The sequence below is a fragment of the Pempheris klunzingeri genome, chromosome 8, assembly GCF_042242105.1.
Source record: "Pempheris klunzingeri isolate RE-2024b chromosome 8, fPemKlu1.hap1, whole genome shotgun sequence".
Classification (NCBI taxonomy): domain Eukaryota; kingdom Metazoa; phylum Chordata; class Actinopteri; order Acropomatiformes; family Pempheridae; genus Pempheris; species Pempheris klunzingeri.
The window spans coordinates 16,756,778-16,774,805 of record NC_092019.1 but is presented as its reverse complement, the minus strand read 5'-3'; the positions used below and the strand labels follow the sequence as shown (position 1 = coordinate 16,774,805).

Here is an 18,028-nt window from a genome sequence, read left to right as displayed (position 1 = left end):
AATTAACTTGAGATCGTAGCAGTAAGCGCAAACAACCCACTTCCTTATTCACAACCACACAAACAAAGACACACACACACACACACACACACACACACACACACACACACACACACACACACACACACACACACAGAGAATCTCCATGCAGCTTTTGGCAGTCAGCGAGTGTATTAGAACCATATGGAAATAATAGATTTTTTTGGAAGCGGCTGCTCACATAAATCCACCGTGGCTTTCAGTGGATGACCACAGAATGTGAGTGAGCACGTGTACATGCATGCGTGTGCGTGTGTGTGTGTGAGCACATGTCCAGCTTGTGCTCATTCGAGCAGAGCAAAGTCCGTATGGAGCCGTACAGTGGAAAGAGTTTTTACATACCTGCACTTAAACAACAGTTGAAACACACGACTCTAACTCACTAAGCTGTGCCCCAATCCTGTGGGACGCACACACATGGTGGTGGAAAGTGGCATTTAGTCAAGTACTGTGCTTAAGTACAATTTTGAGGAAGGATTTCTATTTTATGCTGCTTTATACTTCTACTCCACTACATTTCAGAGGGAAATGTTGTGCTTTTAAGCCTGCAGTGCCTGCATTTATGGATGGCAGTGTTGGTCAGCCAACTACTTTGGTCCAGACTGGAATATCTCCACAACTATTTGATGGATTGCCATGAAATTTGGTACAGACATTCATTGTCTGCAGACAACAAATTCCTGTCATTATGATTTTGGTGTTCCTGTGACTTTTCGTGCTGCACCATCAGAAAATAAACCATAATATTTCATTTGAGCTCAATGACCACATACCCACATAACTAATGAAAATACCATCAATGCAGCTGTGCTGCAGCTGCATTTCTTGCAAAAGAAAGTGAACATGGTAAACAATACACCTGCAAAACACCAATCGCTCAAAGCAAAACTGTAGACTTTAAGTCATGTTACTCTACATTTACCTGACAGTTATAGTTAGCAGTTAGCTGATGTATTATTATGTAGTATTAACAATCTAATAATGTAATATATAATGTGAAGCTACTGCTAGCAGCTGCTTATCTTCGCATAAAGCCTGGAAGCTGAGGGGAAAAACTAGCCTGGCTCTGTCTAAAGATAACACAGTCCAACTACCAGCAACTCTAAGGCTCTCCAATTAACACCTTAAATATGGTGAATTATCATATTTCCCAAAGTGACCTTTACGTTGGTTTAGCTGATTATACTACTGTACCTTTACTTAGGTAACGCTTTGAATGCAATAAATCTTTACTTATGATGTAACATTTTTGTTGGACCTTTACTTGAGTAAAGGACCAACTACTTCTTCCACCACTGATCACACACACTCAGCATTGTCAGGAATCATTACTCTGAGAAGCCACAACCATCCTGACTGGTCAAAAACCCACTGAGTTTACAGCCCTCTGGTATACAGCTGGCTCACACGCACGCACACACACACACACACACACACTTGCATGCCGCACACAGTGTTCTCAGATTTCCTTGTAACTCTAATCTCTGTGAGCTCCACAATCTTCTTGTCTTTGACTCCTCTCTTTCTTTGATTCCTTTCTCTTTTCTTTTCTTTTTTTTCCCCTGAATCGCTCTTCACTCACGCAGCTGTCACAAACAGCTGGAAAGTTCCTAGTCACTCATCTGGGGAGTCATGAGCAAGGGAGTAGTCAAGTTCACACACACACTCTTACACACACACACACACACACACACACACACACACACACACAGAAAGAGAGACCCTCCCATGTGAACCAGCCTCTGTGACAAAGTGTAACTAAAAGACTCTAATGGATAAACCGTCAAAGCATACTGTGGATTTCACACTTTCACTGTGTTGTGTGTGAGTCAAGGAATGTATGCGTCTGTCCTGTCACACAGCACTCATAAGGATCATCTGCTGTTTCTGTCCTGGTGAAGTGTGAAACCAGCTCATGAAACTTTATGTGGTGCGCTTCGCCTCAGTTTCACACTGTTGAAACAGGCTTATTTTGGTGTTATTTATGGGCGACATGCTATAGTCTGATTTAAGCCTCTTATATGAGAGCGCACTTGGGCTACATCCACCGGAAACGTGAGTGTATGTGGGCTCTTGAAGGTCAGTGTATGTTTGTGACCTGATGTTTTAAAGTAACCGTGTAAATCCGCCCGGATGTGTGTGTGAAATGTGGTTGGTAATGGTTGTAAATATTTCTGCTGGACATAAACATGTTGGGCCCCATTTTAAACGGGATAGTTTCTGTGTATCTGTGCGTGTGCCTGTAAGACCATAAACAATGAGTGGACAGCAACCTTCTGAGAAGCCATAACCATCCTGACTGGTCAAAAACCCACTGAGTTTACAGTCCTCTGGTATACAGCTGGCTCACACTCTTACACACACACACCTACACACACACACACACACGCACACACACAGACACACACACAAAAAAGGGCATGGGATGTTACAGTGCAGCAAAAGAAGAAAGAAAGAGCTCCCACAAAACACAAAAAGGGGAAAATGAAAAGAGAGAATGCAAGAAAAAGCCATGTGTGTGTCTTCATGTGTTGGTCGTTGTATGAGTGCTACAGGGTGAGTGGATGTTCCTCCCAAAAGAGTTTAGGGTGTGTAAAAACAGAGGGAGGCTAATGGACTGAATGGAGGAGGGAGGGAGGGGAGGTGGAGTGAGAGCAAAAGCAGAGGAGAGAAGACGTTCACTGGTGTTTCATGGTCCTGGAAAGGGAATTTGTGTGTTATTGTAAGCACTGGTGTACTTTGGTGTTCACTCATTTACTATGAGTGCAGGGTTAGGGGGTCTCCCCATAACCGCCAAGGGGAGCGTGAAGAGGAGAAGAGGGGAGTGATGGAGTGACATAGGGGGGAGGGAGTGGCAGTTATTGAATGGGCTGAGGAGAGGAAAGACAAGCGATGGATGGCTTTTACAGAGGCAAAATACCAAAAGAGGGGGGTGATGGAAGGAGAGAAAGGTGAGGGAAAGGCAGCGAGGATGGGCCCGGGCCTGTGCATGAAATCAAACCACTCAAACCACATGTGCACTCTGAACAGAGTCAAAAACATTCAATCACATCTCTTAAAAATGTTTTAAAAAGAGTTAGACAATGCTATAGTTTGTTACTAACCATATTCTAAGTAGGTGTAGATAACACTAGAAAATTTCCACAAATGTTACACATCTTTGTTTCAAGCAGTTGTCTTTTTTAGATTAGTTTTTGCCTTTATGTTGTCAGCGTGTCACTACAGATACAGACATGAGTGGAGGGAAAAATGTGGTTTGACAAGCAACAAAGGTCCCTGACAGGACATCACACCCAGGACATTACAGTTAATGTTGCAGTCATCAGGGCACCAAAGCTGTCATTATTTTTGACCTTTCATAGATGAGGAGAGCTATCAAACCTCAATACTTTATACTTCTGTGGTACAGACTGGCACCATAGCACATAAAATCAAAAACTGTAAAGTATCATGAGCATGTCTTGCTACATCATTGATAATCCTATTTACATATTCTTTCCTGGTTCCTGATGTAAGTCCAAATTTTGCTAATTTTAGATGTTTTTATTACTGCAAAGCGTTTGTGTTTAAACATTTAACATTTGAGAATTTCTGAATCTTATGTTTAATAAAGAAGGTTTTTTGTGGAAAAACATGTGCACATTTCCTTTTTGGTTCAAATTGATTAGAGGAAAATTACAGTCTGTTCTAATCTCAGCTTTGCTGTTGTAGCTGTAGTTATCATTTACACTCCACATGACAATCAATCAGTTATGATAACATTACGCTCACAATGAAGTCCAATGGGACACAATACATAAATGGTCTGATAATCAGACAGGATGGTAACAAGAAAAACTGCAAGGAAGCGTAGACAAAATATTGGTAATAACCCCTCATTGCACAAGAAAACTGATCTAAGTTGAAACAAGAAGTTAGTGTGTAAAGTCACTCACTACCATCACGACAGACAGCCAATGAAAGGCTTGTTGAAGTGAAAGATATAAAAATTGGCTGCTACTGAGTGGCAGATTTGACGGGGTGAAAGACTGAAAAATGGATAGCAGCAGGGAGCAGGTGAACCAAATGTGAATACAGCTGGTGAAAGAGAGACAGTCTGTGTTTTTCTACAGGAGCTGTGAAAGTTATAGATGTGTTTTACTAGCAGGGAGGGGCCAGGAGAGAAAAGGCCTGAGTGTAATATATAGGAGCATGTGAGGGGGGGATGTTACTGCCTGAGGGCTTAGAGCTTTATTCTATCCACACACACACACACAAATGCCCCACTCGTATAAACGCACACAGGCCAAGGTCCTGATCACACATAACACTCTGACGTGAAACACAAACATCCAGACCGACCCAGACGAGACTAATGGGTTCTGAGGAGGAACAGATTATGAGGAAAGCGGGACCTTTCACCACATGTGTGTTTCCGTAGGGAAAGCCCAGGCGACACATCCTTGTCGTCATCCAGCTCAGTGCTCAGTCATTTTCCATGCAGGTCTATGCCTGCACAGCTGGCCATATCATCCCAGTACCACATACAGGTTAAGGCTGGCCAGTCATTCCTTAAGCATTACTAAGACACAGACAAAGGAACTGACCGCTGGCCCCTGCAGCCGTAAATCAACACTCTCCACATGCCAGGGCTAATCACTGTATGCATGCACACAAATCTATGACATAGGTTAATATGTGTGTGTGTGTGTGTATGTTCATGTACGTGTTTGTCCTCAGCGATTAACATTCTCCGGCTAATCTTGTGACCGAGGCCGTGTGTCTGCGCTTTGCAGGGCACCACCCAGCTCTCGGCCATGACCCTGCGGGGTGGGAGGGTGGGACAGGAGTTCCCCAGAGGAAACACTGCTCATCTGTCAACAAGAGGCAACAACTGAGGCCCCGTGCAGCGCAAAGCGAATGGCAAGAAACTTCACAGTTGTTCTGAGGAGAAATTTGAGAATCAAAACAGCTTAACTGTAAGAAAAGAAAAAGAAAAGAAAAAAGAAGAAAAGGAAAGGAGACAACGCTATATAAACACTGTAACCACCAGATCAATAAATGAAACCAGAAGTTTGCTTGAAGGCACTGAAAGTGACCATCTTTCAATGTTCCACTTTCCATGCAGCAGCTCAACAAACCCACATCATATTTCTAGTAACCAGTGTTGTCGTGCAGTGGTAATGCTTGATTTAACACATATTTTCATGAAAACACATGGATGTGTGTGAAAGAGAGAGACAGTAAAGAAGTGTGAACAGCTATGTTCTTTATTCCCAGGACTAGTTTTTATTAACTTCCTTCTGTCTGCACTCAACTATGCGGAAGAGTTGGTTCTTAGATGACAAGATTGATACCACTCTCATATCTGTCTGATAAATATGAAGCTACAGTAAGCCACAGGTTAGCTTAGCATAGCATAAAGACTGAAAACTGAAGTGTAAAAACACCATAATGTGGTTTTACAGTGGTGGTAGCACTTTACCCCTGTTTCCAGTCTTTATGCTATGCTAAGCTAACCAGCGGCTGGCTGTATCTTCATTTTTACCATACAGGTACGACTGTGGTCTCAATCTTCTCATTAAAATCAAGGAAAAAAATAAGAATACTTCCCAAACTCAAAAAAACAAACGTCTTTGTTTTAGGGTCCCATATTCTGCACATTTTCAAATTCATATTTGTATTTGGAGGTCCTACCAGAACAGGTTTACATGGTCTAATGTTCCAAAAACATACATACTTAATATAGGTACTTAAAATAGACTAATAAGGGATTGAAAAGGGTTTGTCTGGAGGATAACATTCGGTTCAGTGGTTAGGGTTAGATTTAGGATTAAGGTTAGTACAGCTGTGGTTACCTTTTTGACATGACCGGTGAAAGGTGAGTGAGAGGAAAGCCAGAAAGGGGATGAAAAGAAACATGAAAGGAGGATTTGAAGGAAACTCAAAGCACACAGGAGCTGATATAAACAGACTTCAACAGGCAGAGGTACCTGTTTTTTGTAGAAAAGCAGGTACCTCTGCTTGTTAAAGCACTAAAGCACAGAGCACAGACCAGTCTGAATGAGTCAATGTGGTCGAGTGTTTTTGTTATGCGAGTGCGTGAGTCCAATAAACCAACACATCTGGGCCTGTTTGCCACTTCATGAGAACAACAGTGAGCGTGGCAGAGTCTGCACACAGTTATTAAAGCTGAGGAGTGTGGCTCCATGTTGATAGTCGTAATAACATATTGCCTGTTTAACAGCGCCTGTGTAATGACAGACTGTGATTAGATTATCTGACTGAAAGCCAGACACCACGTTAGTGTGTAGAGTAGGTACAACATAAACTTCTCAGGTTTCGTCTGCAGGAGCAAGATCAATGACATTTTTATGTTTCCACAAAAGTATGACATGTGCCCTTCGGTAGAGGTGTGTATTTTGTAATGTGTCTGCTAAAGAGCGTAGGTTTAGTGTCAAAAGTGGCAGACACAGGCTCTTCAGTACTATGTGAAGGCTATATCTTGCATTTATGTACATTTGAATCAATCTAGAAAATAACAAATTACTATCAAATTAGTTAAAATGTTTGATACGTCATGATCATTATGATTATATAGATTTTATTTGCATTTTGGGGGCGCTTTTTTCAGCCCTGAGTAGTGCCAGTTGGGCCACACCTCCATAACAAATCTACGTCAACCAATACAGAGAGAGGAGATAAAGAAGTGACGTCTTCTGAGACAGTGATTACAACACTATTTACAGAATAAAGAAATGGTTGTTTCAAAAGTAACACAAAAGTAACATTATGCACACACATACTTATTGATTATCAAACATTAAGCCAACATATTCTGTTCATTATAATAGATAATTGAACTCAATGGCAATGTAAACAACAGGGGCACTCGGTCACTATAGGCCATAGGCTCAGTCACCACTATGTTGACTCATTCTGCCATATTTAGTTGTTTAAAAAAACATTTACTTCTCTGAAAATCTTTAAGATTATGGATCAGTGTAATCTGAATATTTTTTGGTGTTTTGGTCTGTTGGTCGGCCAACAAGGCATTTAATGAGGTCACTGTGGGGCAAATCACTCAAGATTCAATAACAAATAATATAAAAAACAATCGTCAAATTAATCAATAATGAAAATAATCAGCAGCCCTAAACTGTATGTAGACTGCGAGGCAGCGGCCAGGGCAAAAAAAAACTCTGCAAAGAACAGCTTATTGATCATAATTAAAGGCGACCCAGATAATTAAATTCAACATCTTCAACAGTTAGCAAACTTTGATATATTACTTTTGTCATATTGCTAACCATTTCTTCTGTGTTAAAATGAGATTACACTCAGTGGGTGGCAGCAGCCTGGGGAAACCCAAGAAGGACAATATTCAAAGAGATTTCAGTGATTACATCAAACTGAGATTACAAAATGGCGCAGAGGGAGGGACAAAAGTAGGACTCTGTAAAGTGAGAGGGACGTGTCGCCCTTGTGTTTGCTGGTATTGATCTTATTAGGCTGTGCGGTGGACTGTTACCCACATGCATCTTACACCCACATGCCTCTGATCTCACTTCACTTACTGTTGCAGAGGCACACACACTGTTATTGACTTGTGGTAAATATTTACTCTGAAGACGAGGACATATAGCTAAGGCGAAGAGCGCTTAGAGAATCACGAAAGACTGGAGAAAGGAAAGGAGAGGCAGAGGAGAGCGTCTTTCTGTGAAATGTCTGCTGCAAGCTGGTGTGTCTCTTAGGCTTTTTTTTTTCAGGCAGCTTCTTCTCAAATTCCACCTTTTCCTCCCCTCTCCCTCTGACAGAATAACTTCTCCTCTTGTTACACTCGGCGCTCTCTCACACAAACACACATGCTTTTCCATGAATCCCTCTCTTCCTCTGACTCAAACTTCCTCTTGTCTTCCAGCAGAATCTCTTTCTCTCCATCCCGCTCTATGTGTTGCTGCTGTTGAGTCTCCCTCGCTTTACTCTCCTGTCTCCTCCACTAACAGGACACACACACACACATTCTCACCAGCCTTCATCTCCATTTCTTCTTTACCTCACTCCCTCCCTACCTTTTCTCTCCCCTCGCCCTTTGGCTCACCCTCCCACTACTGTGTGCAGATTTTCTAAAAACAGTACTCTCTTTCACTACTACTTAACTGCGTCACTTCCTTTACCACCCTCCCTCTATACCCTCACTCTAACACTTTCACACACATTACACACACACACACTTCCCATTTTGCCCTTCTCATTTCTTCTGTCCCTCTCTTGGTTCCCCACCTGCTTCCACACAACACTAAAAACACACACAAACACATCACACTTGTGATAGGCCCCAGGCGCAGGGTGTTATGACAAACACACCTAATAGATAATAGGATGTGTCAGACGCAGTCTGGCTCACTCCCTCTATCACACACACACACACACACACACACACACACACATATATACAGTACCTACAAGCCAGGGCAAATTCCTGTATTTGCCAGGACTTAACCCTATTTTAAAGCAGTGTTGACCAACAATGTGCTACAGGAGCAGAGAAGAGTAAAGCAGAGGCTAATGTTGGGTAAATATGTAACCCAATGAGTCAGGCTCAGCCATCACACGACTGCTATTAGTGCTGCTGGCACACACGGGGCAAGTATTCTGCTAGCTACTAAATCTGTTTTAACATGGGGACTGTCACACACAGCTGGGCAGAGACAGACAGAAAGACAGAAAGACAGAAAGAAAAAAGTCAAGTGCCCAAAGAGTACCAGCCTTAAGTGTCTACTTCCACCTGATGAGTGGAAATAGCGTGTGAGAGTGTAAATGCATAAGTGTGTGTGTGTGTGTGTGTGTGTGTATGTGATGGCTGTTAAGTTCAATCTTATCATCTGTCCTTACGCTCTCACTTAAGACAGACCTGCTATAAGTGGTGTGCTGGCGTAAATAACCTGGTCACATGTCACTCTGGGTATTTTTGTCCCCATGATCAAATCCTAAAAGGGACTGTGGATCACTTTCCCTCCGTTTACTTAATTCGTCCGTCGCTCTATCCATCAAGTCACTATCTCACATATGGTTGATCAATTTTCATGAAACTTGAGCAGGAATAATTCTTCTCACCGCTTTTTCTATGGTGGTAAGCCCAACAGAGGTGTCGCTTCATCTTGTTTTTTACTTTTCTCCATATATCTAGGTTTTGGTATGATTTATGTTTTGATGGAAACAATATCTTTTTTGATACCATAGTTCATTCACATAAACATGTTAACTGCAGCTGTATAAGGACTATACTGTACTATACTGTATACTGTATAAAATACAGCATTAACTAACTTTGGGTGTTGACCGTGTAAATTTGAAAAATCAAAGAAAATCAAAGAATAAGGAAGCAAAACCTAAGAATTAAGTATCAAGTAATTCCTTGTCTAAAACGTTAATCTACCAAAAGAGTATTTAGGTTCAATCCCCTGCTTTATAGGTATCATGCACAACATCCACAAATCTGTTACTTGTTAAACACTAAGACTAATTACAAGTTATTGTTCACAGTTTTTGACCAAAGGCAGGCGCTGCTTGCACGTGCAAGTGGAAACATATTCAAGCTGAAATTTGTAACTTTCCATATGCTGTCGCTCTCTCTGGGGACAAGAATTGATTGATTGATGTTTGAAAATGGCAAAGACGGAGGAAGTTTGTGTGAAGGCCTGCTGTTAATTTGAGGCAGACACTGCAAAAGGTGGAAAATGTGCAAGCTAGCCAAGTGTGATACTGCTACACTGCTTCAGCTGATTCTGATTAACGTGTACAAAATTAACACAAGTTTGCCAGGACAAGTGCAGCCTAAAAATATTTTCCTCTGTGAAGTTGTAAAGCTCTTTTTGCACAATATCCACCCTCAATCTCAGGTTTAATTGAGTGAAACCAAGCATGGCGTCCCTGCCTCACTGACACCATAGTCAGCCATGTCGACCTCAGTTTCTCACCTGAGCGTTGAAGGTGAATTAGCCCATCTAATACAACCAGCCTGTCTGTGTCTCTGGCAGCACGTACGCACACTTTGCTACTGATAATGCTCGCATTGAGCTGCACTGAGAGGTATGGAGCAGGTCGCAACCCCAATCATCACTGCAGGCCCTGAGCCAGACAGGACATTACTTCAATATACGCTGTGCTGCTGACACATACACACATACACACAATAACACAAACAAACACCCAGGTTCTGGCACATATTCATACTCACACATTTGTGCAATCAGTCGCAAAGATACTGAGCGCATGCATATGGGCACGTGTACGGCTTCACAATGTAACTGCGTATTCTGGTTATGACCCAGAATGCACAGACACCTTAGAGAAGCGGAGGCACTAGCAGTCAGTTTCCATCTCAGTGCTCGTAGACAACCAGCTAGTGTTGGAGCTGGGGAATGATCTACCTATCAAATACACTCTGCTGACCTTCAACTGGCCGTCTAACTGCTCCCTTCAACACATGGCATGAAAATAAATCAAGCATGACCGCAGGCTATATTCAGATGTAGGCTGAATAACGCAGAGGTGAGCAGGAGACACGCACACTCTGAGAAGCTGGTATGAAAGTGAATTACTGAGATTATTAGAAGGGTGTGAAGCTGGTAAATTACATGAAATATTTATTTTGTTTCTGGGGTTTATGGGTGAAGATATTACCTGTGAGAAGCACCTGCGGTACTCCTTCTCGGGCCCAGGGCATCTGTAGACCTGAGGAGCCCCTCTTCCTCCGTCCCTGCCTGATTCAATGTGAGGGTGCTGTAGTGGGTAGATGTTGCCTGAAGGTGGGACCTGGGGGCTGAAACCCTGGTGGAGCTCCCTGTCTCTGTGCACCGGGCTGGAGCGGTGGAGAGGGGAGGAAAAAGGTGAAGCGGCGACAGGGGAGTTTGGACGGGACAGAGGGGGGGTGGGAGGTGGCGGCGCGGTGACGGAGTGCCAGTCAAACCGCTGGCGGCTGGATGATCGTGAGAAGGTGTGAGGGGGTGGAACCCGCTCTCTCGCCCTCCCATGCTCTGTGTTGAGTTGTGAGGGTCTGTCAGCGTGGCGGTGTGGGCTGGCAGTTGTGGTGGTTGTTGTGGGCAACTCCTCAGCAGCAGGTGCCTCAGTGATCTCCTCCTCCTCCTCCTCCTCCTCCCCCTCACCCCTTCCTGCCTCCCTGTCTTCTCCGTCACTCCCCACCTCTTCCTCTTTCCTGTTGATCTCTGCCTCGTCTTCATTGACGGCCAGTCCCGGTGCCAGTGTTGCAGTGTCGGTGCCGTTAACAGTGTGGCGAGCCTGCCGGTTGGGACGATGCAGGGGCAGAGAGAAGGGGACCCTGCCGTACCCAAACTGACCTGGACGGATGCTGGAAGACCTGCAAATCAAAAAAAAAAAAGAGACAAAAAAGTAAAAAGGAACAGGGAGTATTTAGAGTGAAAGTCTAAGACAGATGGACATAAAAAGCCAGAGGCAGAGACAGAGATAAAGAAAACAGAAGGACGTGATCATTTTCAGATACAGCTTATGCTAGCTGTCCAATATAAATATAACTGACATGGAGCCAGACGGAGTAATGCACTGCCTGTTTGTATGACAAAAACCAGAAGTAATGATGTAATAACATAACAAATACCAGAGGCACAAATGGGCATAACTCCAACTCCCAACACTCAAAACATCATAACAAATCCTCTCTAATGCCTAAACAACACCATCACTTAAACTAATGGCACCCGAATGATTCCTAAGCATGTACATAAAATGGTGCTCTGAGGAATCAGCATTTTTACCTTTTACTTCTTCTTTATTGTCTGTTTATTCAAAATAAGCCACTGTTGCTACTGCCAGCAAGGCAAAATTCACTTCCTGTGTGCTGGAGTCATTTTCCTGGAAACTGTCAATTCACTCTGGGTGATTAGGACACCACACGTAAAAGCTTGTGTTAACTTAAAATCGAGTGAATCACTGTTTTTGTATTTGCAGGTGACTTTTGAGTTTTAAAGTACACTTTGGTCTATGAGAATGTGTTGCTAATTATTTTGGGATATCAAGGCTGTTAAAAACATCTCATAATGATGTATTGACTGATTAAGATCAAATAAGTTTAATTACTCAAGAATTGTGACTAATAAAAAATTAACTGTTGCTGTGGCTCAGTGGTAGAGTGGGTCGTCCCTCAATCAGAAGGTCAGGGTTCGATCCCCAGCTCCTTGGGCAAGACACTGAACCCCAACCTGCTCCTGAAGCATGGCTTCAGTGTGTGAATGAGTATGAAAGAATAGTCTCCTCCAAATTACATTCCTCCTGTATGAATGATGTGTGAATGGGTGGATGAGGATGTCATGTAAAGCGCTTTGAGTAGTTGAAACAACTAGAAAGGCGCTATACAAATACAGACCATTTACCATTTAACTTGTCTGTGCTCTTATAGACAACTATATATAAGTGAGATTAATACACCTTGAGCTTTGAAACAGCACTTGACAGAATCAATCACACCATCTTTCTCAGTAGACATATCTGACACATAAGTGACCAGCTAAGCTCTAATTGGTTAGTTTGCTTTCTAACTTTTCAGTCTCACTCACCTCCTTGCAGGCAAACTGTCCCGATTGGCGGAGACTGATCTCCTGCTCCCACCTCCTCCAGCCCTCACTGCTCCTGGATTGGTCGGCCTCCTGATGATCCGTGCTGGCTGGTTGTAGCTGTGTGAAGAAGCGCGGTAGGGCGATCGGTAAACAGATACACGGTCCTGATTGGTTGGGGAGAATTCTGACTGGTAAAAAGGAGGGGATGGATTGGCCTGTCCCTGCACAGAGGCTCCTCCTTCAACGGTGTTGGTATTCCGATACAGGGACAATCCTGGGTTGTGATTGGTGGGGATTGAAGGGGCATGATAAGGTGGGTGTTGCCCGGGGTAACGACTAGGGTAGTAGGGGTGCGCAGGTGAAATGACAGGGCCTCCGGGCAAATAATCTGCCCAGTTAGGTGGAGAGTGGGAGAGCGGAGGGGTGTGGGGAGGCGGAGGAGGTAAACACTTCCTGCTTCTCTGTGAGATGCCCACGCCGCAGGTCTGAGAGCATTCAGACCACTCCCCCCAGACAGACCACACCCCCTCCACAGGCTCCACCTCAAACACCTGTCTGGACCGTCTGCCTGCCACCTGGCACACACACACACACGAACACACACACACACACACACACACACACACAAATGTTCAGGTTACTATCATAGACTATCACATAAGAAATTATTAAAACGATAATCAGTTATCGAATCTGATCAATTTCCAATCAATCGACTAATCAAATAATAGTAGATATTGTAGATTTTTTTGTGGTAATCAGCTTGAATCTGTCTGTGCTAAATTTTTCTCATCAGGCCCTGTCACACACTCGAAAACAGTGTACTGATTTGTTTAGCAAAAGGTCACCAGGTCATTAAGTAACCGCTCCGTCATCACCTCTTTTCACCATTCAGCAAACAGCACATCTGTGTGAGGCCACTACCCGTACCGCTGTACCTTCATCTTTTTAAATCCACAATTAAATACAGATCAGATAAAATAAAATCAAAGTTTCTGCTTTTGAAGTCTGCTGTTCTAAAAAAGTTGGGAGTTCCTGATTTAATCCAGCAGCTGCAACTCTTTTCACACCACTTCTAAGCGACTGCATTTTGTGAGAATTTGATTAAAAAGTCAGTTCTCAGGAGGTTTAGTTCAGTTGGCTAGTTAAAAACTACCTGAATTGAATGCTCAAGTGCACTACAACTGACCGTGACCCTAACTCTGCTGTAGAAAAGGTCAAAACTGCAAACCCTGGCAATATTTTAAAAAAGTGCTTAACTTAGCAAAAACGTTGCCATGGTAAAATCAAAAATCTCTGGAAGGACTTATTTCTTCACAGTATCTGAGTCCACTGATGAGCTGCAGTCTCGTGAGTTTCCTTCCTCTGAGGCCAAAATATAAATCCTGAACTCTTCATGGTTCAGTCAGGCTTAGAGGAGACTCGGTCACCTGCCAGCAGCTTATGAGCAGATGGATAAGTTCATTGGATTTGGTGCCATATGAACGTGCCGCAGAGGCGACAGGATTGGGGTTGATCTGGCTGTGCATGTGTGGTTGTATATATGTGTGCGAGTGCATGTATGTGGGTGCCAGGTTGGTCTGTGAGGTGCTCCTCTGTGGCTGTAGGTAAATGTTTCTCCTCTCATGCCTCATAACTGAAGCACTGGCCTGGTCGGCAGACCAGCAAACATGAGAGCTGAACAAAAGTTTCCATTCAGAAAGAACCCAAACATAAATCTCCCTCTCTCTTTGAGAGTGTAAATGTGTGTGTACATGGGCAAAGATATGCAAGTAAACACACTGTACAAAGTGTTTGAGGATTCGTGGAGAGAGATGACAGGTGTAAGAGGTGTACTTGTGTGTTTGTGTGGGTGTTTCTATGCAAGTGCCTGTGTGCCGTGATACTGTATTATCCAGATGAAAAGAGTTCCTGTCCCTGTCTGAGGTAAAATGGTGGGAGGGTCGGAGAAAAAGGAGAAAGGGGTGAGAGAGATGGGGTGTTGGGGGGGGGATTCAGAGCAGACAGGCCTAATGACTCTGAGTGTGTGTCTGTGGTGTGCGTGTGTGTATGGGGGGGGGGGGGGGTGTGGTCTCTTGTAATGAGTGACATCAAACACACAGCTGTCACATAACTGGGGCCATTAATGAGCTCCGTGCAGTGACCCTGCAGCAGCCACCGCTGACCTCTGGAGCTACTGGTTACACTCCTGCGACACTGTACAGCCAGGCCCAAACCTGACAGCAGTGGAGCTGCGAATTCTCAAGTCTAAAGTAAGACTTGGACGTCATGTGTTCACGTGGATAATATTGGATAGAGCAGAATACAATGCAACGCAAAGGTTGACTGAGAAGCACGCAGATTTTTCAGATAAATTGACGCATTAAGTGTTCATTTATAAATTGATGAGCTTCATCTTCTTAAATCTGCAGCAACTGATTTTATTTTGGCCACTTGGGGGCAGCAGGAATAAGTTGTGAACGCAACATAGATGTCAGATCTCGGTTTACGATTTTTTGGCAATCCTGTTACAAAACAGTTACACACCGGATGGGGTGGCATAATCATTTATTTTGAGTCGTGTTTGTTTCCATCTGGTGAATTTAAGTCCAATGTTCAGTCTCTTTTAGCTCTGTTTTGGTCTCTAACTCTAGAGCGACATATTTGGCTATTTAGCTGCCAAATGCTCCACCACCTTCACCAAGCAGTCGCTAATGGTGTCTCTGTCTGCTGTTTGGTGCTGAGTAGGTAGTGTTCTATGGGTTTTTGGAGTCTTTCAGCTGAAAACAGTGGCCTGCTGTGCCTGAAAACGACGCTATGAGAGTGGAGAGAGTGAAACAAAAGAGTAAAGTTGTGGGCCGGACAGCTGGACAATGAGCTGAGAGTCACTTTAAATCCCTGTAAAGCCGAGTGGAGTTGCAGATTCAGGTGATAAGTCCGTCACATTGTTGATGACAACAATGTGACAATTGTTATTTGATACGTTAATAAAAATATTGATTATAACCGCTTTAAGATAAATACACCATTTTAAAAACCGAATGGATAATCAGAAAATGCACTCATACAAAGCTGAAAACGTGGTTGGTTTTGTTAACTGTAGCTCATAAAAATATGATGTTATCTATAACAAAAACACATTCAGCTGAAGCTAATATTAGGCTGTCTGCCAAAGTTGCCCTTTCTAATAATACATTTCCTCTTTGTGTTTTGACAGTGACTCCTACACAGTATGGACAGGAGGAACATTTCCAGCATCCAGAAATTTGTTTTAATGCACTTATGGGTCTGTCAGAACTGTTTTAAAGACAGACTTGAAAAAATGTGAACCTATCCTTTCATGTGATCACTTTTCAGCCCTCTATAGTGACGCTGTTGTCTGTGGGTGACACATATAATGAGCTGATGACTCACCTTCCTCTTGGCAGCCTTGGTCACGGAGGTCGTGACCACCACAAAGCCCCACAGCACATAGAGCCTGGAGTGAGCAGAAGGTGAAATATCAGCAGGTTGAATGAGGTCTTTTATAAAGAATAAGATTATTCCATGACATAAACCTTAAATTTGTATATACTGTGTGGACTCACAGAGACTTTCATTATCCCCTGTCCAATGTGCATCAATGTGCATTAGGTTTTCTTTCTCAGATTCAGGCTAAACACACTGTTCAATGTGTTGAGTGAACACCCTATCAAATGTTCCAGTGACCTAACTGTACTTCGGCAACCAAATATGCCACTTTCTTTCCCACTACAGGTGGCATGAGGGCTCAAGGCGAGGGCGAACAAAAGTTTCTTTTTCCCTTCAGGGTTCACAGGCAAACATCTCAATCAATCTGGGGAAGCCTGGCAGGCACTAACAAACTAATGGGTTTAAACAGCAAGCGTGTTTTCCCTTCGCATGCCTCTCTCTGGGGCTATACACACCCTGAGGACACACACACACACACACACACACACACACACACTCTCACACACACACACACACACACACACACACACACTCTCTCTCTCACACACACACACACACACACTCACACACTTGCAGGGCAATCAGTCGCAACATCCAAAATCATGTTGTAGTGTGAGGCACTTTTTATTTGAGGTTTGATGTTCAAAGGAAGTGGTTTATGGTGTTGAATGTCTCCTTTAATTCTGGGTTTGTGTTCTTTTAATTTGACACGAAACCACTTTATGAAGCCTGATCCACCTCAGCAGAGAGTGCATCTGGATAAGTTATTGAATATTGAGCCTTTCGGAGTCTTATTTTGCCTTAAAGGTGAAATGTTTCAGATACATGTCTTTGGTTTAAAAAGAAACGGAAAGGTTGTTTTGCCTATAGGCAAAAATCCCCATAAAACTGCCGAGACAAGTGTATTGGAGACAAGTGGAATACCATCTCTTCATCTGCCAAGAAAAATAGCCAGAAAATGAAACTAAACGATTTGCTAAGATGGACATTGCAGCGCTCGCCACGAGAACCAAACCGTCACCGCAAGTACTGATCCGCAGGCCACATGTAGTCGGAGTAATTGGTCCCTTCTTCCCAGTGTGGTGCACCGCCGTGGTCTCTGGAAGCTTCCCCACACCAGACTGCATAACTACCCCGAAAAACACAGACAAAGGTCCCGCACAGTCCGACACAACAGAGCCGCTCAGGCCGAAGTAACGACCCCCTACCCGGGTCCACGTTTCCCTGGCCGCTACAGTGGCACATTGTAGAATAAACTCAGAGCCGCGGGGACAGGGAAAGAGAGGGAGAGAGAGGGAGAAAGGGAGAGGTTTGTGCAGCAGGGGGATAAACTTCCAAAAAAATCCGCCCTGAAGAGAAAGAAAGATCTCTAACCTAAACCCAGATGCCTTCGACTAAATTCCTATCATATATCTTACTCAGCGCCCAGTGCGCAACCAGAAGGCGTCGTGCGTAAAAGCCAAAAATAAAAAAAATAAAAAACTTAAATAAAAAACAAAGCAAAACAGCTCTTTAAGATCTCTTCCACACTGCCCGCTCAAAAGGAGGATGCAGAGCCCCTCACATGTGGTGTTGTGTACAAGTAGACTGAGAGAGGCAGCAGGTTGCAGCTGTAAGTTTTACCTGAACAGTGAACTGAGCCGCATGCTCCCCCAGAGAGTGTCCCACAACTGTCCTCACTCCGCTGCTGATCACCGCTATTGATTATCACTCCAGTCTAGTGATTATGGTTATTGGTCCGTTCCGGTCCGGGCAGTCCTGAAAGAAATGTGATGAAGTCCTGCGAAGGCTTCTTCAGCTCTCTCTCCCCCTCTTCTCTTCCTCTCTCTCTCTCTCTCTCTGTCCCCTTTCCTCCTGTCACAGTCACTCCCCGTGATTTTTGGAGAGTGGGAAGGGTTCCGTTTTTTTTCCTCTTTCAGTCCGTTCACTCGACAACTTTTTTTTGGGTCCTTATTATAAACTGGTGT

General features: G+C 43.6%; 1 protein-coding gene across 1 annotated transcript in view; it reads right to left on the bottom strand.

The window, feature by feature from the left end:
• adamtsl4 (ADAMTS-like 4) overlaps nt 1-17,707 on the bottom strand; it is a 34,305-nt gene extending 16,598 nt beyond the window's left edge. Inside the window, exons 1-4 of the mRNA XM_070834869.1 lie at nt 17,685-17,707; nt 16,005-16,068; nt 12,612-13,186; nt 10,705-11,398 (exon numbers count right to left, since the gene is read on the bottom strand). Coding sequence (XP_070690970.1) covers nt 10,705-11,398; nt 12,612-13,186; nt 16,005-16,068; nt 17,685-17,707 — 1,356 coding nt within the window. The remainder of the gene's footprint in view (nt 1-10,704; nt 11,399-12,611; nt 13,187-16,004; nt 16,069-17,684) is intronic.
• Nucleotides 17,708-18,028: the final 321 nt, after the last annotated feature.